Raw genomic sequence first — 25,438 nt, 5'->3', positions numbered from 1 at the left:
TCTGGAAACTTTTTTTTTTAACCTTAGAAATGACAGCACCACACACAAAAATATTGCCGCACAAACCACCAAAAGTTTACCACCATTGATGAGCACCACATTTCATTTGGTTTTGTAAATGTGGACCAGCTGGTTGACCTCTGGAAAGATTTCTTACTATATTTAAAATGGTAGCAGGACAAACAAAAACTTTGTTCTGCACAAACGTTGGACACCAATCTTATTTAATTTGATGAAGGAGAAGTGGCCATCTTCATTCAGGTTGTGTTTTGCGACTGTAACCCACCTCCTTCAGGATTCCAGGTATACGTTCACATCGAGTGTTCTCTCATCTCCAACCAGCCTATCTCTAATACCCAGATATAAATAATGTTTGTTTGTATCCAACCATAATTTTTTTGTGCTGATCCACAGCTAAAAGCATTTCTGCATTAGCAATAGCACCAGATAAATCATTTCAGTTCAATGTTTAATAAAAATAATTTTTAAACCTTGATGTTCACTCATTTTGAAGCATTTCACTGTCTTCAAAGTCAATAAAGCAGCCACCAAGTGAAAAATGTTTCCCTCAGAGCTATTAAAACACATTAGCTAAGACGCAGATTAGTCATCCACAATGCCTCAGCATTAATACCAGGATCAGCCTGTTCCTGCAGTTTGATTGTGTCTGCTTCGCTCTTCAAAGGGAGTTTGAATTGGATCTTGTTTGTTTGTGTTTTTGCCTCTGGCGATGCTGCGCTGCTGATGCTGATATGGGAATATGTATCAATCACCCGTCATCATTAACATGCTCCCAAGACGAAATTCCTGGCAGCTTGGAACTAGCAAATACCTCTCTGTGTTTTTTATTTTTTTTTTAGCCAAGGATAAAGGCACATTTTGCATTTTGTGCAACATGTGGCGAGAAAATTCAGTATGAACACTGAGTGCCGCACATAAAATGCAACAACAGATGATTTCTCCATGAGCGTGTTGCCATTTTCCCTCGGAGTCAAGATATTCGCGGCACCTTCAGCTTTCGCTGGTAAAGGAGGTCCCCCGGGGTACGAGAGCATCTGCACATGTGACAGGATGATGCATCAGCTTTGTTTAACAGATCATGACCGTGAACACACACACCCACTTACAGAGTCGTTTATCATCCGGCGCGCAACTAGAGCTGAGGGTGTAGACCCCGATTCCACCGTGTGTCACCTAACGGCACGTTTCCGACCCCCGGCCGCGTCACCCGCCGTGGAGGGTCCACTTATCCCGCTTGACTCCAGGCGTTGTAGTCAGTAGGTCACCCCTCGTCATTAGGTGTGTAGGTTGATAAATCTCCGCTGCCAGCAACCTCCGTTTGAGCTCATTCGTCAGCTGATGATGTGATTTTCTCTAGCCCTCTGATGGGGAAGCTAATGTACTAGCTGTCTCTTGTGTTGCCTTCCTTGACCCCTGATTTGCATCCAGTTGTAATTAACATGATTTTTTATAGCTTGGCTTATCGAACCTATTCGCATTTCTGGGCGTTTTCACATTTTCCAGCTGTTCTGTGAAGGCTTCAGAGGTTTTATAGAGCATTATTGAACAGACGGCATCATGGAGACCAAGGAACACAGCAGACGGGTTAGAGAGGATGTAATGGAGAAACGCAAATTAAGGTTAGGTTATAAAACAGTATGCTAGCTTTGAACATCTGTTCTAGCTATTATTTGACAATGGAACTGATGTGACGCAATCGCATACCAAACTTAGTTCTCCATTTTATCTGACAGACCGGTGAAGGAGAACTTTACTCAGAGAAACAGGCAGTGGTGACTCTGGAGGAGCTTCGGAGAAGCTGTCGACAGGACACACGTCACCTGTTCCTCTGACTAGCCTTTCAAACTAGGTGGCAAGGAAGCTACTGTTGAAGCAAAGTCATGAAAATAAGCGATTTACGTTTGGTGGAAGAAGTTGCTCTGCTCAAATGAGAGCAATGTCAAACTTGTTTGCCTCAAAGCAAACTACGCTGAGAGGGAAACCAGCAGGGCTATGTTCAAACAGCAGGTCTTCCTTATTTTCCACTCTTTGAGGTAACAGCCAAACAGCAAATGGCGCTCTGCAGACACCAGGCATTGGCATGTCAAGTGGCACTGAACCTTGGTGTTTCAGCTTCGCCAGCTGCTTTTTCTTTTGAATATTTTAGATATGTTCTGGGAAAATATCTCTAAATTGGCATATTTTCTGCAAAATATGAAGTTACATCCCACAGAAGAATCTGCCAATAGGCGAATCCACAAATACTGAATTGAAAATAGGCGGGGTTCCATAATAGGAGCTGCAGAAGGCTTAAGACTGGGACTGATGTTCATTTTCCAGCAGCATACCAGCCCTAGTCATATTGCTGGACTGGCTTAGATCAAATCACATTCATGTTTTTAGAAATAGTCCTAAATCCAGTTAAACGTGTGGCAGGACTTTAAAACTGCTGCTGGCAGACGCGTTCCATCCAGTCTAAACTTGGGCGACTTTGTAAAGATGATCAGGCAAAACTTCCAGCCTCTGGACGTGTAAAGACGAAGCTGAGTTTCAGCCGTTATGGCAGCCGAGATGCGTTTCATCTAAGCGTCACTGATGGGGGCTGAACACAAAGCCCCCAGATTTCTATTTGTAGAAAGAAAACAAAACCCAGAAACCGAGTTTGGAATTTTTAAAACACAATAATAAAAAGCTGAACCTCCTCCTCTCCTTGTTTTCATCTCTTTTTCTGCATCCCGGCATCACTCATCAGCGTTCGCATTGTTTGAACACCCCTGCCTCCTGTTTCCCTACTTGTTGTCCCCCCCACCCCCAAACTCCTCTCCTCCTTTTTCTTTCCTGAATAATTTCCCGGCGGCGCAGATGGAGGCGGGTGTGCAGGTGTCGAGCATCGCCGTGCGCTCCTCTCTTCCTCCTCTGTGCCGCACACAAATCAGGGACATGCTGTGAAATTATGCAGATATTTAGATTGGAAGCAAAGAACTTTTCTGTTTTTTTTTTTCCCCTCCAAGCGGCTTCACGCATCTCTAGCTCATCCTTTTCATGTCCCGTACAAAGGCGAATCCTTCGCCCGTTTGTGTACAGCCTGTACTGTATTCTCAGAGAACACTGATTGGGACTAAGTGCTTCGTTCTTCCATCAATTTTCCTCCTTAACTGTTTTCAGACTGAAGCTGGAAAGTGGAGCATGACGCAAGAAGGTAGAAAGACGAATGAGGAATTTTATGTCCTCATGCAATAATTGTTAATTGCACACACATATGCTCTGAAACACTGGGTATTCATGGACACCTTGGTAAAATACCTCCTGAAAAATGAGACGTGCAGTTCTTGAACGCTGCTGCCCCCTACGGATCAGAGGCGGCATCGCACTCGCGCCCTAGAATTTTTTTATTTCTTAAAAAAAAAACAAAAAAACAACAACAAAAAAAAGAACACCGAGGATCAGCTCAGCTCTGTGTTTTCGAATTGATCAGGGCGGCCGCTGTCAGACAACGCTCCTCATTATCTCTTCCGATCGGGCTGTTGACTCAGACTTCCCTCAGCCGTCTGCACTCGCGAAAGAGAGAGAGGGAAACAAAGCCCGAGCAGATCACCGCGCTAATGACTTCTCTCACTGTGCAGCGTTGTATTGCTTCGGTCACACCTGCTTGTGAGTCACGTTTCCTCCAACTTCTGCAGGAGAACGTTGGACGTTTTCTTGTTTTGTTAGCACCTGAAGTGATTATTTTACATACTAAAAGTAGTTGGGAAGTGAAAGGAGAACAAAAAAAAAAAGGTTTTCAAATAGTTTTGTAAAAGAAAGTCTGAAAAGTGTGGTGTGTATGTAGTTTAGCTTGTTAGTTTATTTAGAGTAATAAACAATGTGCAAAAAACATTAATAAAAGATTATTTGCACCAAATTTAGCTTAAGCTAGTTTCCATCTGTTATCTTTTAGCGGGTGAGTTCATAAAACAGTCTAATATCTTTGAAAGTTCCCATATACAGTCACTCTACTGTCACTGAAATATATATTTCAGTGACTGTAATATATATTTGAAATATATAGAGTACTAAATGCTAAACCTTTGCTCTATCATCACTAATGCCATGCTAATGCTAAACTGCTAAAGCGCTACGTTCAACCATGTTGATATGATGCTAAAGCAGAGTGCAGTTTGCCACACGGCATCATCAGTGGAGAACCTGAGGAGAGGAAACATAACTGCTGCATAAACAGTTTTCACCCATTTCAAAATAAAAGCACGGATATAAAAGTGTAGCTACTAGAAGAATTGTTAAGTTGACAACCAAACCTTCAGCACTGATGACAAACTCGACTAAAAGTTTACAACACAGACAAATAAATTAGAGATTTAGAATTTATCGGAAAAAATTAAAATAATGATAATTTGGGGGAAGCTAGATGTGGTAAGTATTTTCAAAATTAGCAAAAACCCTAAAGTGCTAACGAAAAATTAGCTGCTCTACTGGCGGATTCGCATTAACTCTGAAGGAGCTGGAGAGATTCTCAGCTCAAAGGGGGAGAATCTGTTGACAGGAAAACTTTAATGAAACGAGATCAAAACTGGACTTTTTTTTTGCTCCGTATGGAGGATGTTTTACAAAAAACCGACTCTGCCCATTACCCTGAACACAACATCCTTATTCAAAAACGCTACCGGGGTTCTGCCACGTTGTGGACGGATTGGTTTCTACAGCAGGGTTACGGATGCTGGTCAGAGTTCCTGGGAGGATGGGTGGAGGAAAATACAACACAATACATGAAGAAAACCTGCGTTAGAATGGCCTAGTTAAAGCACAGTCTGATTGAGCTGGAGCATTTTTTCGAAGAACAGGCGAAAATTTTAGTTCCTAGATGTTGCATTGGATTTTAATTAGTGGGCTTATTATTCACTTTAATAGTGAATAATAATGATAATAGTAAATAAGTTGACATATTTATCATTTTCCTTCCAGTTCACAACTATACCTTATTTGTCATATAAAATCCCAATAAAAGACTTTCTTTTTTTTTTCTGGTTGTAAAGTAACAATATGGGATAAAGTATATGCGGCACTGTATATACTGTATGTGCTTCTGGGTTTCAGATTAGCTGGGAAGCTCATCTGGAGCTCAGCTGCAGCACCGGGTGCCTCGCTGGCACTAATTGCACATTCTCATCAGTACATTGGCTTAATTATATGTGTCTGTTTCCTCAACTGCAGAAACCGAAAATATGGCAAGAACGACGAGAGCAGAAAGAAAGAAAGAAAATTTTAAAAAAGTCCTTTGCGAAGCACTGCGTTAAAGAAATAATATTAAAAAAACCAATGTGCGTGTCTTATCTTAGACTCTTGCAATGCTCAGAGTATATGGAGGTGGAGAGAGAGAGAGAGAGAGAGAGCGAGCGAGCGCTCCAGGCATCCCTTCTCCATCTGGTCTCATCTGTACAGTAGTGACCTAACCGCTTGCTGCACAAACACAGAGGCCCATGCGGATCACTAACACCCTGTCCTATGTGCTGCAGCGTGATCAGCAGAGCCCCAGGGCTGAAGCTGGTGGTGGAGACACTGATGTCGTCACTCAAGCCTATCGGGAACATCGTCGTCATCTGCTGTGCCTTCTTCATTATCTTTGGCATCCTTGGAGTCCAGGTGAGAGGAAAGGGCGCTACAACAAGCTTCAGTGCTCACGGTTAGCAACGTTACATCATACAGGATCAAGGTTTCCCCTAGAAAACTTGCTAAGCCCAGTGGTTGGGTGCTAGGGCAGTCATTCATCCGTCGTGTTTTTGAGTTAAAAATATATATGAAGTTGACAGGAAATTTGAAAATATCATACGATCAATATGTGTTATATGTGTTACAGGTCGATTAATAGCTGAACACCAACTATAAAGTCTTAAAAAATGCAAACATTTAAGAAAAAAACTTAAATAAATAAGCAATGCTTAGCCTGGTGGGGGCATAAGTAAAACCTGGTGGCCTGCCAGGCTTGTAATGCCCTGCAGGATCACAGAAAAGTCCTTTGTTGTCTTGCAAATGCAACAAATTCTAGTTTCTACATATGTTCTCTTCAATATACATTATTCATGGGCATTACCTCTTAGATCTGAGTGAAGAGTGCAAAGCCAAGTATCTCCCCGTACCAATAGGGACCGGGCCTTTGGAGCAGTTTGAGCTTCTGTTTATCCTTCATCAGTGTGCTAATGACCATAAACCATCTGTCCAAGTAAAGTCATGAAACATTACTGGCTGTGAGGATACCATGAGGAATACTGAATCTTCTCCTCATTTCTGAGGCCTTTCTAGCCAAAGATGTGCATTTTATTTGGCCAAATATTTCTACGAAGCAGGGGTTGATTAATTTTGTATAAGCTTTCCTACATATCACCTGCTTTAGACCCTAAAATTAAAAGCTAACTTCAAGGTTACAGTGCCTTGACCTCAGTCACCTAAACAGCTTTGCTGGGCCCTGCTCTGACCAGAGATCCCATTAAAATCTCAACTTCCTGTATTGATTTCACAGTCTGAAACAAATCAAGTGTGCATTTTCTCAGTGAAAACAATCCTTCTCTGAAAGGGCTTTCCTTCCACTGAACGCTGGAACCGAACCCAACAGTTGTGAAGTGGCTTCATGGATGTTTTGTGTTTTTTCTCCGTAGCTTTTCAAGGGGAAGTTCTATGTGTGTCAGGGGGAGGATGTGAGGAACATAACCAACAGGACAGACTGCGAGGGGGCCCACTACAAATGGGTCCGGCACAAGTACAACTTTGACAACCTGGGGCAGGTAGGAAACCCCATACCCATAACCTGTAACTCTTAAGCTTAAAACCAGGTTGATGCTGATACCGATAACTGACCACGCTTACCACCAACTCTATTGTATAACAATGTTACTCTGCTTTCTTGTTTGAGGTCTCCCAGGAGGAAGCTTAGCTCAGCCAGTCTTATTGTTGTCTGTATCCAATAGTTGTTCGATTCTGTGGCACAAGCACTTCTAACTGACCTGGTTTCAGTAGGAAACCTAGAGGAACTTTCGTGAACTGAAATTTCCATCAGGGAAAGAAGAAATTGAGTGTTATTATTGGGTTCTATTTCCAAACATTGAATAAACTTGCTTGGTAGACTTGGTTTGACTGAGGGGCTTCTGCTGTCAAAGACTTCACTGTGAACTTCTACATATTCTTAAATATTACTCAAAGGTGAGTTCTTTAGGCCTTTATTAAATAACAAAACACAAGCCCATTCCCCAGTCCAAATAAAGTCCTTGGTTGAGACCTTCTTTCAGCATCATATACAACAAACCCAAAACCTACTTCAAGCTATTGCTGGCAGTACTGTGTGGGGTATTATGGGTCGTCAGCTCCAGGCCTCCAGGGCTGCTGGTGTCCTGCAGCGTTTAGATGTATCTCTGCTTCAACACATCCGAGTCTAATAGTGAGGTCATTAGCAGGAGTCTGGAGAACTTGACAGAATACAGAGGAAGTTATTCAGCCAATCGATTTAGGTGTGTTAGTCTAGGGACACATCTAAAAGTTGCAGGACAATGGCTCCCAAGGACTGATTTGAAGATCCCTCTTCTAGCGTTGACTTTACTGACTTTGAGATGTGATGATGGCATTGTAAACCTAAAAAAAATAGAAGATTGTGCACATTTAATACAAATTCCCTCTTTTGCTTTTCTGTCAGGCATTGATGTCTCTTTTTGTACTGGCCTCAAAAGACGGATGGGTGGATATCATGTATGACGGCCTTGATGCTGTAGGAGTTGATCAACAGGTAAGTATCTTAAGATGTTGACAGAACTAATGCTTGTGGTTAGTTTGACTCTTTGCCAGTTCCTACAACAATTTTGAACCTACAGTTTTCATAACCATGGAAAAAACACCTTGTATTCATGTTCTTTAGCCATTCTGTTACAAAAGTAATTGTAACTTTTGTCTTTATTTCATGAAGCCTCTGGGAAACTAAAATGATTCCCTTTTTCTTGTGTATTCCAGCCAATAATGAACTACAATCCATGGATGCTGCTCTACTTCATCTCCTTCCTCCTGATCGTGGCCTTTTTTGTGCTCAACATGTTCGTGGGCGTGGTGGTGGAGAACTTCCACAAGTGTCGGCGCCACCAGGAGGCCGAGGAGGCCAAACGCAGGGAGGAGAAGAGACTGAAAAGAATGGAGAAAAAGAGACGGAGTAAGGAGAAGGAGCTGGCTGGTCGGTAGTCTTTCCACATCTTTCTGAGTCCTGCTTGAATTTGAGCTTGAGCCTTTTTATTTTTTTCTTTCCTTTTGCTTTTTAATTTGGTTTGGCCGAATCTAGAAGAACGCAATTAGTGAGCTAGCGCCAATCATAGTTGCTACTGTGCGGTAGAACCTTCCCTTTCTATTGACAATCCTCTTCCCCTTTTCCTTTAGATCCTCCCTCCCCCAGGATAGTTTGCAATGTAGTCCTGTGGTCATCTGCTCTGGCTCTGTAGACCTAACCACAGACTTTGGTTGCTCTCCTTCAATACTGGCATCAGGTTTGTCACGTTGGTTGTTGAGAAAAGCTCCCAAAGTTGGATGGTCTACAGAGTTAGAGCAGCTGACCACTGGAGTTCCCCCGTCACTCCTTTCCCACTGCCCTTACCTTGCCTGGTCTACCGTAGACGTCGTGCTTGGGATGGCCCTTTGAAGCATGCCCAGTGGGTGCTGAAATACAGGGCTTGCATGGTAGAAGATACACAGAGCTAGAGGGAGGGGGACTTGTTGGATAATAAATCAGGTGAGCTCCCCCCTCCCTTCCTCTCTTCTGCATGTGGTTTAGTACAGCCGCAGGGGGCAAGGGTGGAACCACAATCTGGACGCTACGCCTTAGCCGAGATGTGGGATCACTGCAGAGGAGATTTGTAGGGCTGAGAGCTCATTTCCCCTCCCCTGCGGCTGTATAGGAGATCATAACAAACTGCCTGTTTTGAGTTTTGCCCTTTCCACTGCTTCCTACACCTTTAAAAAATGTGGTGCTAGCTCACGCTAGCCTTAGCCTTGTTTTGAATCAAGCGCCTGAATTCATGGTATTGTATCAGAAATGCACCGATGAGAATTTTGCTGCCAACTTTCTATTTTGTGCTTTTTGTAAAGTTTTGATCGGGAGATAGGATTTGGACTTCAGTCCAAAGTAACTTAGTCAAAGTAATCAACACTATTTTCTGAGTGACGTAACTCTACAACCTGCCTATTCAGGGATTTTGTTTTTTTGTACAGCAGATCTGAAATATTTGAATGAAAAGCTGAAATGATTACATTCAATGCTACTCGACATTCTACTGGCTGGCATTTTGAAAGCAACCAATCCAGGAGTACCATTTATTTTCCTTGGTGCTGATTAGCTATATCCTGAAGATTGAAAATAAGGAACACTGTTGATATTAGCTCCTGTGGTTGTGCTAAAATGGTTTCCAATGTGCGTAGTAATGCATATTAAAGTATATTCCCTGTCTGAATGATCAAATTAGGGAGTTATAAGCATATTTAGTGAAGGTCTCAAATGTTCATGGATTTTCACTGTTTCAAAAAACCTGATATTGTGGATACAGCAGACATGTCTATTCTTTTAAGTGTTTTAGGTACTTTTTTTTTTTTACCTTACTTTAATACCGTACTCATAACAAAAATGGTTAATTTTAAGTTTTCGTTCGCACTGTCATGACTGTCTAGTGCTAACCTAATAAGATGGCTTCAATGAATGGAAAAAGATCCAATTTTAGAGTTTGAGAAGTTGACTATGCTAACTATAGCCAATCAACAACCAATTTCTCTCGGTGCATTTCTGTATCTTACCTCATATTTTAAAGGTGCTTTCTTTTTTATTACTTGGTACAAGGAGCAGTGGACACAAATAGTTACTTAGAGCTTACAGTTTATAGATCTCTCCTGTATGATAAGCTAAGTTCTTGAGAAATACAGATGGAAAATTAATCTTCCTTTTACAGAAGGTGTCTGACAAGAGTATCTGACCAATTGAGAAAACTCCCCTTTCACACACAGAATACATACGCAAACGTTGTGTTGGAAGGACGGGCATCTTTTATTTTTTCTTCTCTCACATCTACAGTTTGTTCCTTTTTGAATATCTTTGCCCGATTTTGAGATGGACGTTGCGCCTCCCCTCATACAACCGTTTCGAAAGATGGTTTCTTAGCAGTGTGTCACCACAGAAAGCCACGGTTACCTGCAGATGTCGAAGAGTTACAGGGGTAACTGGACAAGACGTTGGGTATACAGTAGGTAGCTGAAAACGTCCACCTTGTGAAAGTTCTGGGAACAAATTGACAACATTGATCGGAAGAACTGGACTCAGAATAACTGGAAAGACCTAACACAGGCACATAAACCAGCTAAAATCTTTCATCGCTTCCTTCTAACCTTACTCCATCCCTCTTTCCCTCTTTCTCTCTCTTTAACTCTCTCTCTCTCTCTCTTTTCAAACACTCAGTCCATCCTTCCTTCCTTGCTTTCTTCAGCCTCTGACTAACACGGTCTCATTCCTCTAGATTTATTGGTTCCGGGGGTGAGTTGGGCCCTCTCTGACGGCACACTGAAAGGTACAGAGTTTCCAGCATGTTGTATGTGTCCCCTTGAACACCCTACCCCCCCTGCTGCCACCGACCACGACCACCCACCATGGTGGCTAGGGTTCTAATTTCAGTGATCACGGGAGGTAGGGCCCCATCCTGCGTCGCCGCCCCCCTGCCTCTCTCCCATCAGCCTTCAATCCGCTGGACATACTGTTACCTGTTTTCTCTGTCGTGGCTTTGTCTTTCACAGCTGCTCCACTCTTGCCTGCGATCCATCCACTGTCCACAGCACCGCACCGCAGCTTCTCCACCGTAATGAACGAACAAAGACCTTAGCTAATTTGATCCAGCCTAAGACGGACTGGGTTGAGACAGGGACAGTTTGGTAATGGGAAACAACTAGAGGAACTTTGACTTTAAGCATTGATTGACCTCTTATATTTTAAATATGTGGTTTGAGTGATCTTCTTTCAGAAGATGCGCAGAAACAATAACAATGATTTTGTACCGCACGGGAACTTGTACACTCACATCTTGTAGTCAGGAAACATGGCCATTTTTTTTTCTAAAGTAAGTTCTTTGCTTTTGATTTCGATGGCATTTCAGTCATTGAGGGTTCTGGTGTATTGCTCCCTTATTTGAGTACCAATTGTCCCAGCAACAAAGCAAATGTCTTATCAAATGTGCGCAACTTCACAAATCGATACGATACATTTCTGTGGCCAGTTGTGTTTCATCGATATCCGTTTTCCTTCTGAGATGAACTGATTTTTAGAACAATGTTGCTTCCGAATTAAATGCATTGCAGTTGCATGAATGATTGGAATTTGCTTATTGTTTTGTTCAGGATGGCAACGATTGTCATCACTTGTCACCCAGAAGCTACTTTTCAGAATTTCACACAACCTGTAATGAGACATATTCATTACTAGAGGCTTGTATGGGAATATAACAAACATTGACATCTCACAAACATTTTGAAGTAAAAGACAACTTTTTACTGTAATTTTATATGCACAGCAACCATGTTGGATTTTGAGATTGAGGAATAAAGTTGACTTTTAAGCAGAAAATTGGATGCAAAGGGAACCATTAGTACTATGATAACAGTGCAGTGAACTGAAGTTAAATGGCCAGTTTAACTAAAAAAGAATGACATAACTATTTGTATATTGGTTATTTATTATTTAACTAGAATCGTTGGATGTAACTGAACTCAATTACTTTTTCATTTGACTTCATAAATACCCATTACTCTGTAGTTCTTCTCTTTAGCTACATTTAGCTTAGCAAATCTAATCTTATCATAATTTAGCTTCATTTAGCATGACTTTGTATATATTTAATTAAATCTTACATAAGCTAATCTTTAAGCAATCTTAGCTCTGTTTATAAGGAAGCTAATTAGCATATATTAGCATTCCCTTCTTCATATCTTGCTAACAAGCAGCCAGTTGCTAGCTAATTATATGTTTGAGTTTAATTTAGCCTAAAATATTTCAGTCCAGTTTCCCCTTGGGCAAAATAATGTCTGAGTTTGGTTTATAAACTAAGATAATTACCTTAACTTGACTTATTTGTCCTTCACTTCTTACCATTTTGCTTGTAAGCAACCAGATTCTCTCCTTAATCATCAAGTGCTTCTACAGTATCAATTACAGGAGGCAGACTAGTCGATGTATCATATTTGATGGTCTGTAAAAGAACACAAAACATTTCTAAATTAAATGCTTAAATCTTACGGACAGTAAGTTTTATGAAGTCTGTAACTCACCTGTCACACTTTAATTTAATTCAACAAAACATTGAAAAAGCTATAAATTGTACATTGATACCTGTGATAGTTTTATAAGAAGTAATCTTGCAGCTATTCAAGTGATTAGACCAGGTGGTCAGTAGCTGCTGTAAATACAGTATATGTAAATCAATTCATTATGATCACCTCGAGGTGGACAGACAAAGTTATTATCTGTGTTATGCTTCTCATTTTTGCCCATGAGCAGCGTTTTGCAACAGTTACTGGTTGGTCTTCTTCAGCACTACCAGAACACACACCTAGCAGCATCATCAGAGCCCGTTTCTATAGCAATCCACTCAAGGTACTGCTATGATAGATGGAATCCACAGACAAGTATCTCCAATAATAACAATCCTATCAATAGCTCAGCGTTATGAATGGTTTGCGGTAGCGTGCCGACAGCGTTGTGCCTATGAGGGCGCGAGTGTGTGTGTGTCTAAGCAGGCGCACATTCTTGGAAAGGAAATTTGACCGCTAGTTCAAACGCCTGCGTGTGTGTGTGTGTGTGTGTGTTTGTGTGTATATGTGAGCATGTCAGAGAGCAGATGGCTGCAGAACAGGTCGTAAAATATGCAGGAGCAGCCAGCCTCGTCCTCTGATCCTCGCTCCATCTCTGTCTAGATTTCTGTCTGAGAGGCAGACCGCCGCAGCCATCTGATTCTTAAATGCAACATTTAGCCTCAGGGGAGAGCTCCTTTGCTACATTCTAACACTTTTTTTTTTTTTTTTAAACACGTGTAATTATGAAAGTGACGACACAAGACGACACACCAAACACAGCGCCCACGCAGCCTGTTACTTGCGAGGTTGTGTTTGGGGTCTGGACTCCACCACAACCCCGTTGTGTGCGAACTGTTACCCGCACTCCCAGAATAACGCTTCAGTGTGTGTGTGTGTGTGTGTGTGTGTGTGTGTGTGTGTGGGTGCACATGTGTCCTGGCTGTGAACGCAGTGTGTTTTTTGGGTCTGGACTCTTATCTTTAGTTCGCACTGTGCTTGGAGCAGCAATTTGTGGAGCACAGAAGGGAGGAGAAGAACAAAAGGAGTGAGGATGGTGTAGGAAGAGCATTTATTTGGATTCATCACAGAGGAACGAGGGATTACACAAACAGACATGGGAACTGTGACTAAAGAAGGCAGCAGTGACCCAAAGCAAACATTACCTAATCTCACTTTACGTCACACAAATGGTTAAGATGTCTAGAGCTAAAGGTGAAACTTAGCTGTCTGATTAGTTTGGCTAATGAATATTTGGTCACTTGGGGGCTGACAATTTGCTTATCGTAACTAATATAGCTTAATTTAGCATATTTGATCTTATCTTACTTTATTGCTTATCTCGTTGCTAATTTTTTCAATTTTTTTTTTTTTTTTTTTTACATTTAGACTTTCTCATAATCTTTTAAAGTGCAACTGAATAGTATTTCCTAAGAGCTGCTAGAACATTTGGTGTCCAGAACTTGACAAGTTACAGCTAATCAGTTTTATTTGTGCAGCACATTTCAGTTCAAAGTGAAAACGAAACCCAGTGACCGAGCAGAAAAGAAACACTGCATGATGGCACTGAAATAAAGAGAATAAAAGGCTGCAGTCCAGACTAGGATTAATCTATCTCCACTTATTATTAATCAAAGGCAACTCTAAGCAATTATAATGTGCCTCATTGGGTTGCTGCACCTCTGCAACAAGTTGGTAAATTGTTGGTTCCCCCTAGCACCACTAAAACACACACTCTACAGTCCAAAATGAAAGCGTAGGTATGTGCGAAACAACTCAAAAGTCCATTAACGACGTCACTTCGTCTATTAGCCTGAACGCATAAGGATAAACGCAAGGCAGCCGATGCTGATCCCTCGCTCTAACTGGGTCAGAGCTAACAGAGATGAATCTGCCGGAAGTTTCTCATTGCCCCTCTTTCTTTCTTCTATTCCTCTGTCGCCGCACTGTAATTAATAACAGATGTTCTTTGGGTAAAAGATGAATAAATGAGGAGGGTGAGTGGGTGCTGGTACAGAGGCAAGAAAACCTCAGATCAGCGCGGAACGCGGAGAGAGACGGTGACATACCTCAGCATGTCGCCTCTGAAATTAGCAGCCTAGGCCTGCAAACAGTGGATGGCACAAGGTGTAGGCAGCAGCACTAAGGGGAGTGTTAAATGTGACAAAACAAAGTAAAAGTGATCAGCAATTAAACGCTGCGTAAGAGCAACCGTTTTAGGTTTGTGTTAGTTGAAGTAGGTCAAGTTCTCCTTTCCCTTAAACAGACAAACTTCATCTTCAGTTGTCGTACTGCCATCATATCCCATCATGTGTATTTGTCAGCTGAACCTGATTTGCTTGTCAAACTGTCTACGAAAGAGACCAACAACTGATGGAAAAATCCAAAGTAGCGTAATGGCAGATAAAAAAAAAAAACATACTCAGCATTGTTCAAGGTTTTAAAGCAATTTGTGTTTTACAGTTGAATTATTTAGCTTGACATGTGTGGTTGGAAGAGACAATGCACTGACAACATCTTGAATTAATGTTTCATGTTGAAACATGTCTCCATGAATATTTCAGTGGCTGCCTAAAGAAAAAAAAAACATCATAACAAAAAGCAGCCTTATTGTGTAGGGTTGTTGTTATTAAAGCGCTGTATTAAATTCACTACTGTCTCATGTTTTCAGTTGTCATTTGAAGATTAGTGGGAAAACTGAGTGCAGTAGAAATGTCTCCACTGCTGATATTTGTCGTCTTCAATATTTGTTCACCAAGTTGAACAGAGAAGATATTGTGAAAAAGGAAGTGGGACAAATACACTGCCCTGAGGTACACCAGCAATCAGTTAATGAAATGATGTTCGTCTTGGAGTAGTGTCCTAAAAACACTTTTATTTTCACATTTCCAACGTAAAAGTTTACTTTACTGCCTTTTTAAAATTCACAAATTCTACTCTTTCACTTTGACACAATTATATAAGTATATGGACAGCGAGTTGTTCCAAAATTAGATTTAAATATTGAAATAAATTGGTGGCTTGATAAGGTAATTAATTTGCCCTCTACTTCACCCAAAAAATCATCTTAATGGATTATACAGTGTAACATAGATCAGTATTTGTAATTTTAGTAGTTTAAGGAATACCACTATTATGTAATATTTTTTATTTTATTTCCAGTCTTATTGTCTTGTCATATTATTTAAATTGTCAAATTTTTTAATAATCTGCATTTTTTTATTGTCACATTTTAATTCTATAGAAAAAAAAGATTTTTTAGTATCTTTTTTTTAATTACTGTGTTTTTTGGGGGGGGGGGGAGATTTCAGTCATACCCAAGCAGTGGATACGCATATAACTTCAGCAAATATCTAATCCTGGAATGTTTTTGGTCTCTACCTTTAACTCACTTTAGTTTTTAACATTTCTGGAAACCGTTTCTGTGATTCTGTGAAGCATTTGTGCGTCTTCTGCTGTGTTTGCTGCAACAGGAGAACCTCTTGTTGGGATTTAATCCCAGATTAAATAATGTTAAGTAAGTCTTGCTTTGTGTGTCAGAAAGTTGCATTATGACATTACAACAACCTTTGCATAAAAGCACAACAGTCTCATGTCATTGTAGTATTTCCACAATTTAAAACAAAAATATATAGCATGAGCTCATTTCTATTCGGACGCAACAGTGAAGTTGATTTTTCAGTTAAAATTGATTTCACCATTCATTTATTTCAACATTTATGTATGGACTTGAGCAAAAAAAAAATATATAAAACTGATTACATTTGGTAGTCAAGTATCCTTTGCAAAGAATCTCATTCCCTTTAGCTGTTCTGGTCCTCAGAGCATTGAGCCTGAAACCTAACAGCTTTTGTTTTGAGAAAAGTGTAGCAGCCCTTGTTAATCCATCTGACCAGCAGTGTTCAGCACCAGGTAGGAGAAGGCTTTCTATGGCATTTCATAAAAGTTTTTAGTCGTTTTCAAACTGTATACTTTTTAAAAACTTGGTATACCGGTAACCGTCCTACAGTATATCTAGTAAGTCCTCTTGTGGAACTGTAATAGATTATATATTTGTCTCTCTAGATGATGTCTTTCTGGTTTTAGAGTGATAAAGGTCAGACTGCGGGTAAAAATTTTAAAAAATCTAATAAAAATGGACTGAGTTAAAATAAGAAAGGCACAGACGCTCTCATTCTGCGGTTTACCAGCTTCCCATCGGTCTGTATCTTGTTGCGCTGTTTTTCTCGTTAGTCCGCCCTGCCATCCACTCTATCCAATCACTTGCTTTCACTCATTTCAATGAGTCCATCCAGCTCAAGTATGACTCAGAAAGGTGTGTCAGTCTGCCGTGTGTGTGTGCGCGCGCGTGTGTGTGCGTGCTCATGTGCATTCAGAAGTGCCGATGAGAGAGTGTGTTTTCACACCCTGTCATTTTGAACAATGTCACATTTTTCTTGTTTCTTTACCTCTTTTCTTCCGGACTCCACAATTTGCTCTGCTCTCTTGTCGTTTGTTTCCAACCCTTTCTCCTCTCTCTTGGACTTTTTTTAAGTGAGACAGCAGAGCAATCTGGAAAATCGGTTAAATAATTGTTTGGGTTGTGTTTTTTTATTTATTTGTTTGTTTATTTGTTTTTTGCTTCCAGTAACTGTTTCCGTTGACAGTTGTCTTTTTCTTTTAGACTCAGTGTTTGCTGGATTTCAGAATTGGACATTGTTTCCTTGACAATGAAGGTCAAAGCACATTCCCTGGCAGACACTGAGTTTTGAGATTTAATATTGAGCCATTCGTTACGAAGGACGGGAGCATAAAAGCAGCCGTCGCATTAAACCAAAAGGGTGCCTGGCAATTATGGGAAATCATTGTTGTTTAGCTCTTTTTTTGTTTGGCTATCTAAGCATTAAGATGCACTGGTGCTGCTTTTATCTCCGTTGCCCTTCTCAAATCTTTCCATCCATTTCATCTGTCATCCAAGCTCTAAATATTACGTTCCTGCCAATCCCTATCCCTCATTCATTTTCCGGATCCCCCATTAATCCACACTTCCTGATTCATGAAAATGTGATCGGACAACCAGACCCAACCAGCGCCTTCAGCCGCTTTTAGAGCAGCAGCCATTTTACCCAATGAATCGACCATTGGGATTGAGATTCATTGTAAGATCCTCGTTTCGACCGAGTGGCCAACTCAACATCCTTTCCACTTCACAGCTTATTCTAGACACCTTTTGCACAGTCACAACAGTAGCTCTGGTTCCAGACCCATTTCCAACATACTCAATCCAAACCAATGTGCTCTCACTCACACGATCACGGTACACTCATAGTGCTGTGGTGTGCTTACTCATCGGTCCAACAACCAATGAGGAGCCTTACTGTGTCTGTATTTCCCAAAAAAAAGAAAAACGACCACCTCAGAAATGTATGCTATTATGTTTTTGAGAGTGGCCATGTGCAAAAGCAACCCGTACGCCTAATCCTCGGCACCTCACATTTTCCCCCGTGAAGGGAAGCATTGACGATAAAAGTGGGGGAATGTGTACAGGAGTTGTGGCTGTTCAGGTTGCTTTTGGACAGGGAATGTTTCTCTGTTTCCTCTAACTGTTCTTCCTTGCTATTTGACAGACCTTTCAACACATTACGAAAAAGGAGGTTTTAGATCTCGTTCGAAATGAGCAAATCTAAATTTGTAGGTCGATGGAACAGGTCTGCTTGAAGTTCCAGTTGAACTACAGATGAGTCATGGTGAAATCTCATGACACAAGCTGGATGTTGTGACATGTCAGTGGGACTGGCGTTACCTTTTCCAGTTTTCAGCAGCCTGCCCTAACGATTCACTTTGTTGTTGGCGGTGTGGTGAGTTGTTGTAGGAACACAGTTTTTGAAATATTCTCCTGCCAATCAAGTGGAATTGATTCTTTCACAGACAAAAGCAGAGAAACAGCACAGGATTAAGGAATATGATGTTGTAAATGTAGGGGAGTCAATAGTCTCGGTGTTGATGGACTTGATTTAGCAATGGCAATTGCCCTTTGCAACCAGCCATTCCTAAGATGTAGCATTTTGGATACTTAGGCATTGAGCTCTTCATTAGGTTAACTGAATTCAGCCTCCTACACTTGCATTGACACTATGTTGGGTTCCATTGAATTACAAAAAAATTTTGGGCAATTTCGAAAAAGTTTTTGCGCTAGGATGAGGTGGTTTCTCGACTGTATTGAAAACGGCAATAGAAACAGTTTTTTCATATTGTACAAGTCATTTGGTCAACAACCAGATGTTGGGACAACTGGTTGTCCTAACATGGCAGGACAAAAAGGACGACAAGAAGTGGTTGAAGGATGATGGTGCGGTATGTTTTTCAATGATTTATCGGGTGAACAAATTTAATCATGTGTTATTAGAGACAAAGATTATCGATGTCACACAGAGTTCGCAGTTGAGTCTACATTATACCAGAAGGGACGACCTAGTCACCGGAGACTTTTTAAGGAAGAACTAGTCTTTTTAAGTGTTTGTTACCAACCACAAACCTAAAGGCTGGCTTGGTGCGGACGCCACTAGAGTGACCATCTCTACCACTGGTTCAAATCAATAAATGAATTACTTTTTAGCTCCTGTACGTTTTTGCAGTACAGTTAACAAACACAGTGGGATCTAAAACTCCTTTCAATGGTTGTACTAGATCAGGGGTCACCAACTCCAGTCCTCCAGGGCTACCATCCTGCAACTTTTAGATTCACCTCTGCTCCAAAATGTCTGAATTCCCTCACCAGCATTCATTCCTCTCTGCAATAGGCTGGAAACGAGCAGTTTATTTGATCCAGGTGTGTTTGAGCAGAGATGCATCTAAAAGTTACAGGATGGTAGCCCTGGAGGACTGGAGTTGGTGACCCCTGTCCTAGATGGTCTGTCAAATATTCTTTGACTTTGTGTGAAATTTAAAAGTGAAAATACAGGGAACAGGTGCAACCATCGCAGAGAGGTTAACCCTGACCTCTTTGTGTGTTTGCACTTGCTTCCCTTTGTTTCAGAAATTATATCCAACTTTTGAGAGAAGGCTTCACCGGCCACATCAGTGAAGGAACTGAGTAAGTAGAAGGGGTAAAAGTGGGAGCAGGAGGTCTTATTTTATTAATCTTCCTATAAAATTTCCTAATGTAATTTTAAAAAAAAAAGAAGCACAGCCTTCTTTAGGGAGAGTGACTTTCTATTTGTGGAAGAGGAAAGGCCAGTGAAGTGAGAGCAGCAGAGGTTTGGTTCTGAAACCTTGACCTCACCTCTCTTTGTTCACTCACTCCCAAGACTAGTTAAGTTGTTGTCGGACAAAAAAAAGAAAACTTTCTTCTCCCACATCCCCCTGTTTCTTGTTTGGCCTCACCCTCTCTGCTCTGTTCATAATACAGGGCTGATTTAGGGCTGAACGACTTTCCTGTTTGCTTCATCACACAATTAGGATTGAAGACAACCACGACTCTGGACTTCCCAATCCCACAATAAACACTTTTCCCTGCCGCAGAGCAACGTAATTGGGGCAGCTGCAGGGTAAAACATAACTCCGTCTTATGCAATAGAGTTAGATGCATGAGAAGTGAACCAGTTGCATCTGTCTCTGTCTGCCTTAGCTCGCCTCGCACCTGCAAGACAGTAAGTAGAGCAGAGTAAGAGTAATGCCCGCAGTTCAGGAGATGATGAAGAATCTTGTGAATACGAACTCCCAGTGAAAGAGCCACGCTGTTGCATCCAGCAACAGTTCCACCCACCTGCTCAGATTTAAAGCCGCTCCCGCAGACGTTTCCAAGACGCCCTAAATCTCCTCGGTCTGCCCAGCGGCCATGTTGTGTCACGTCTAAAATTATAGGCCTGTTTATAGAGAGCATCTGACAAGATGAGAAAGTGTTGGTGTCGCGTTCAAATCAGGTTCGGAGGTGCTGAGGAGCATAGCACATGACAAAGTATGTCAGCAAGCTGAGGTGCCTTTTATTTTAGGAGTCTGAGCACACCGGAGGCCGTATTGTTTCCTCTGTTTCTGGCACGCACATCTCCCCAGGTGTTCAGCGATGGGCAAACTCCACAGCCAGCCGCCCGGCGGTTCACCCCACGTGACTGCTGTTCAGGTGGACCTCCCCTGTCGTCCATATCGATAATTACCAGCAAGGACAAAATTAGCTGTCAGCAGCCGTGACCCGAAAACCAAAATTTCAAATAATTAAGTTGACAGCACTCAGAGGAGGTAAAACTCCAGCCCTATAAGGTCAGCATCTCTTCATTATTTATTTCAAAAATATCCATGGAAATAAAACGTCACAAATTGATTCACTTAGTTACTCATATTCACTGTCATTCATGTTTTATTTTATTTAAATTTTTCCTTAAATCTAATGTAATGTGTAAACGGTAACAGGAGTCTTTCAGTTGTTTTACTTTCTCCATGTCAGTAACAATCAAAATCTTTTCCCCTGAGCATTTAGATTGAAAGCTTTCAAATATTCACTACGGTATGATCATTCCTCTTTAAATTATTTAATTAACAAAAAGGCTACTCCGCTCATCTAATATTAGGCCCATAAAGACTCTTTTTGAACAAGTCTTAACATTTTTTAGGCAAAATTGAGTTCTAAATTATTCACACCCCTGGCAGATTTAAAATTGCGTTCACTCAACCAAGAAGTCTGTCTCTGGCCCAAAAAGAGAACAGACAGTAAAGCAAGGTAAAAGAAGTACCAGACTTCTATATGAAATTATTTGGAACCTTTTCTGTAATCAATAGTGACGTTTTTATTGGCATTATAGCAAACATACTCCTGTCATTTTGACAATTTATCTTTGATTAGTTCAAAGTCTACAAAGTTGCAAGAGCTTCTTGCTATCATCCTCGTCCACAGATTCTCTATTAGACTGAAGTCAAGGTCTCTTAAAAATGCTAATATTACCTCCACTCAGAAGAAACAAGTAGGTCAAATGAGAAAAAAACAAAAACAAACTTTAACCCTAAATCTACATGGGCATGCAAAATGTTGGGCAAAGCTGTATATTGGCTTGCTAACCTGTAAATAATTTAGTAGCCTACTGTGAATTTGGTGGCCTCTTATTTACTACTTACTATTAGCTTACTGGGCTATTTTAAGCTTATTGTTTTAGTTTGCTATCCTACTGTTAGCCTGTTTGCCTTCTATTAACAAGTATTAGTTTTGTAGCCTACTAGTTTGTAGGTCTACTGTTAGCCTTTTATCCCTATAATCGTCTCTTAGGTAATTAAGTTATTGCTAGTTGTTTTGTTTGCCATACAATTTATTTGTTTGGTTTCTAGTAGCTTGTTAGCTTACTGTTAACTCATTAAAATATTGCTAGACTCTTAGTTTACTTTTAGTCTCTTAGCCTTTGTTTGTTTGCTAACTAATACCTCCTTAGCCCAGTAATAATTGATCAAAATTAAAATTAGCTTGGTCATCTGCTATTATTTTTGATAGTCTATTGGCTTTTTAGCCTGGAATTTGCTTTTTAAAATACTATTAGAATACTAGTTACTTGTGTAGCCAACTTACTATTAGCTTCCTAGCATGCTATTAGATGACTAGTTTTTATTAGCTAACCATTTAGCCTCAAAATAGGTCTGTTATTGACACTTTGTGACATAAAACTAATTAAATAGGTGAACATGAATGTAGTTAATTTAGTTTACATTACATTATTGTATTTTACTCATCAGTATGCTGTTATTAGATTGGTACAACTTTTCAAAACAACAGAGTGAGAATCTTAATTTCTTTAGCTAAAGCACTTAGTAACAAGTAAACAAACAACAACAAAAAAAAGTAAAAACAGCACTATTCCTATGAGAAAATCTTCCCTGCCCCAGTTTTGTCCAAACTTAATAGGTGCGACTGTTTCTCACTAGAGAAAACTTCCCATTAAGAACATCAGATTTGGAGCGCAGACTGGAAGGCCGTGTTGGTTCTTTCTATAGATCCTGCTAAGTAAGCCTTTCTGTCTCATTACCTGATTTATGAGTGGCGTTCCTTGGACTGGATGGGGAACCCTCTAGGTGCACACCAGGAACCACACACACATACACACTCCTGGGAATCATCTCAGACCTACACAGCTGCTGCCACAGTAACTGGCCAGATGGGTTGCTACACTCGAGATCCAAAGGACTTCTGTCTTTTAATCAACTGGTTCAATTATATTCCATTCTTTAAATTCCCCCACCGGTGTGATCTCTCCTTCACTGATGTTGGCAATAAGGTGATGGATGACATAAGCTTCCTCTTTCTTCCTCATCCTCGCTCTAAACCCATCTATCCTTCCAGTCTGGACTGAAGGAATAGAGGAGAGACGGAGTGATGGATGAGTTTGGGAAACTACTTTCCTGCTCTATTAAGTTCTCCACCTGAGAGAGGTGGATGAGATAAGGAAAGACAGATCATGAACGGTTCCAGAAAAGGGAGATCTTCTGAATAAAGTTTCACTGAGCAGTTCATCCGTCATCGCATTCAAAGAAAGTTTCACTGTTGCTCAAAGGAGAGCAGCGTTCACTGCATCCGTCATAACTGCACAGGACTTAACAGGAAGTCTCCCTTTGTCTCTGTCCGTTATCTGGTCTGTCTTTCTGCTTTACAGTCTCTCACTTCTCCTTGCACACTGTTGTACTGTCAGTTCAAGTCAACCATTAAACTTTCACTAATCCCTCCCTTTTTTATTTGATTTTTTCCAAGATGATTCATTGGCTTTTCTTCCCCTCAGCACTGCAGGCTTGAAAAAAACGCTGTCCCTGCCTATTACCTTCTGGCTCACTTTTTGACCACTGCCTCCCCTTCCTCCTCTTCTCTCTACCCCTCCTCCTCCTCTTCATTACCCCTTGCCTTACTCCCCCCACCCACCCCCCCCCACTTCCAACAGAAGCTCAGAGTAAGCCCTACTACTCAGATTACTCCCCCACTCGGCTGCTCATCCACAAGATGTGCACCAGCCACTACCTGGACCTCTTCATCACCATCGTCATAGGGCTCAACGTCATCACCATGTCCATGGAGCATTACGAGCAGCCACAGGTCAGGCAATAAACATCCCCTGTACACGTTGACACCAATGCTCGGTTGACTATGCAGAAATCTTCAAACTGTGTCAAACTTGCCTTGAAACTTTTAGAAGACCCAAAAAGTCTACCGTGTTTTTGCATCTATCCTTTTTTTTTTACTCCTAAATGAAATTCTCTGCATTTAGGTGTCTTAGTAGCTAAAAACAGGATACATTTAAAGGAAAACCAGCAACATTTCATGCATACAATGGAATGGCTTAGATGGAAGCAAGTCAATGTGTTATGATGCCCAGCAAAGTCCGGACGAAATTCCAACTGAGAATTTGTGGCAAAACTTGAAATTATATTAACAGACTCACTTAATCATATCTGACAGAGCTTGACCTATTTTTGTTTTTTAAACAGACTTTAGGTTTCACTGGATCTCATTGTGGGGTGTCGGATAAAAGAGGTTCCAATTTTCACATGTGTTGAAAATAATTGAAACGTATTGTTATGACATGACGAAGCGTTCGAGGATGACGATTGCTTTTGCAACTCACTTCGACTGACATGCTTATCAGTTTCCATAACACTCCTAATCTATTATTGTTTTGGAATGTTTCCTTTTTGAGTTCAGTTTTCAAAAAAGATTTAATTGAGGGGAAAAAAAGGAGGAGAGTGTTGCAATTTCCTGGAAAAAAAAAAAAAAAACTTTTGGAGAACTATAAAAGTTTAGTCGAAACAATAAAACGAGCATTACGGGCAAATCAATGAAAATGGAGAAAAACAATAAAAACTGCAAAAATATGACTGACTTTATGATCCAGTGATCTTTTAACAGTGTGTATTTTAAATATTCTCTTTAAATGCAAATGGCAGGAAAATATTACCAGGCATTGCTGAGGCTACAAGGAAAGCAAAAAAAGAACATTACCTACAGAATTGCCAAAAAAAAAGGCCAGAATAGCTTCTCAGAACTATAAAAGCAAGGTCAAAACAAAAAGTTAAACCTTACTGCTTAACCAGTTAAAGACATGAAACAATAATAATATATAAAAAGTTACCAACTTTGATCAAAAAGTACGTTTTTTGAGAACCTACCTCAAAAGTCCAACATTCAAATGATCTGTTTTCTTTGTCACTTGACACTAAAACGGAGATGAATTGTGCTGGAAAACATAGATAATCACCCAATTTTCTGTAGATGGTGTATGAAGTTACTTTTGAAGAACGTTTTGATCTCACTTTATAGCAGCATTCAGGAGCAGAATCGAGAATCAGTACAATCCTTTGAAATAGAAGCGACTCAATACATCGATATCAGCAGGACTCAAGATAAACCTTAGAGTAACGCTCTACTTTTCTTCTTCAGACAAGTGATACTCTAGATATCAAGATTATTAGAAGGTGGACTCATCAGAGCACATAACTTTGGACTAGTCTTCTGGAGTCCATCCTTGAACTTCCTGCAAAATTTCAGACTGCCCTGGATCTTTTTCTGGGACATAATTGTCATATTTGCTGCCATCTTGCCTGAAAGCCTTTCTCTAAAAGTCTACAGCTCACCGTGTTTACAGAAGCAATCAAACTCGCCCACAGCCACTATAGAGAAAGCTCAGTGTGTATTTTAAATACACACTGAGCTTTGGATGATTTATTTACTGTGACATAAAATAAATCATCCAGCAGTTCAGGATCTTGGACATCCTCAAGCATTCTTTACTGGAATGTGACTTTCTCGATGATTCAACAATGATGCAGGTCTTTCAGGTACAATTTTCCGAGCAGCAATTTTGTCAGATGTGTGGTCAATTCGGTAGTCGATGCACTGATGGCTGCACACCATTAATAACCATCCGCTAATATAGTGAGACGTTTGAAATGCATAACATTTGATTCATTGCCCAACTTCTGGGGCGTTAAGTATAAAACAGCTGACCCCCGTCACCCAATGTGAATATATCTGAATGATTTTAAAAGAAGTGAAACAGAAGCTTGTCATGTGAACTAGGAAATTTATGTTTAGTCAGTCGTAACAATGCTTCTTAGCAATACATTTTATACAACCGGTGTGAGATTTGTCACAACTGGCACTGCA

At 40.6% G+C, this 25,438-nt stretch overlaps 1 protein-coding gene and 1 long non-coding RNA gene across 14 annotated transcripts in view; one reads left to right on the top strand and one right to left on the bottom strand.

Annotated features, from left to right (window-relative positions):
- The window catches only part of LOC106959271 (voltage-dependent T-type calcium channel subunit alpha-1G-like), a 76,758-nt gene that overhangs the window by 21,986 nt on the left and 29,334 nt on the right, over positions 1–25,438 (top strand). For 6 of the 13 annotated variants that reach the window (XM_015051750.1, XM_015051749.1, XM_015051748.1 and 3 more), the window contains exons 3-8: positions 5,511–5,637; positions 6,648–6,773; positions 7,676–7,765; positions 7,987–8,200; positions 10,518–10,568; positions 23,220–23,371. In XM_015051750.1, the coding sequence (XP_014907236.1) occupies positions 5,511–5,637; positions 6,648–6,773; positions 7,676–7,765; positions 7,987–8,200; positions 10,518–10,568; positions 23,220–23,371 (760 nt within the window). The remainder of the gene's footprint in view (positions 1–5,510; positions 5,638–6,647; positions 6,774–7,675; positions 7,766–7,986; positions 8,201–10,517; positions 10,569–23,219; positions 23,372–25,438) is intronic. The other 7 variants (XM_015051742.1, XM_015051741.1, XM_015051740.1 and 4 more) reach the window with 7 other exon arrangements.
- Positions 1,110–23,207, bottom strand: LOC106959273 (uncharacterized). The gene is made up of 3 exons (XR_001427309.1): positions 22,378–23,207; positions 14,057–14,070; positions 1,110–1,122 (listed from the first exon to the last, which is right to left on the bottom strand). It is a non-coding gene; the product is annotated as an uncharacterized LOC106959273 (long non-coding RNA).

Source organism: Poecilia latipinna, unplaced genomic scaffold (assembly GCF_001443285.1).
Source record: "Poecilia latipinna isolate Pla-1442-1.1 unplaced genomic scaffold, P_latipinna-1.0 Scaffold1063, whole genome shotgun sequence".
NCBI classification, from domain to species: Eukaryota; Metazoa; Chordata; class Actinopteri; order Cyprinodontiformes; family Poeciliidae; genus Poecilia; species Poecilia latipinna.
The sequence above is the reverse complement of the archived record's forward strand: the minus strand, read 5'-3'. Positions and strand labels throughout refer to the sequence as shown.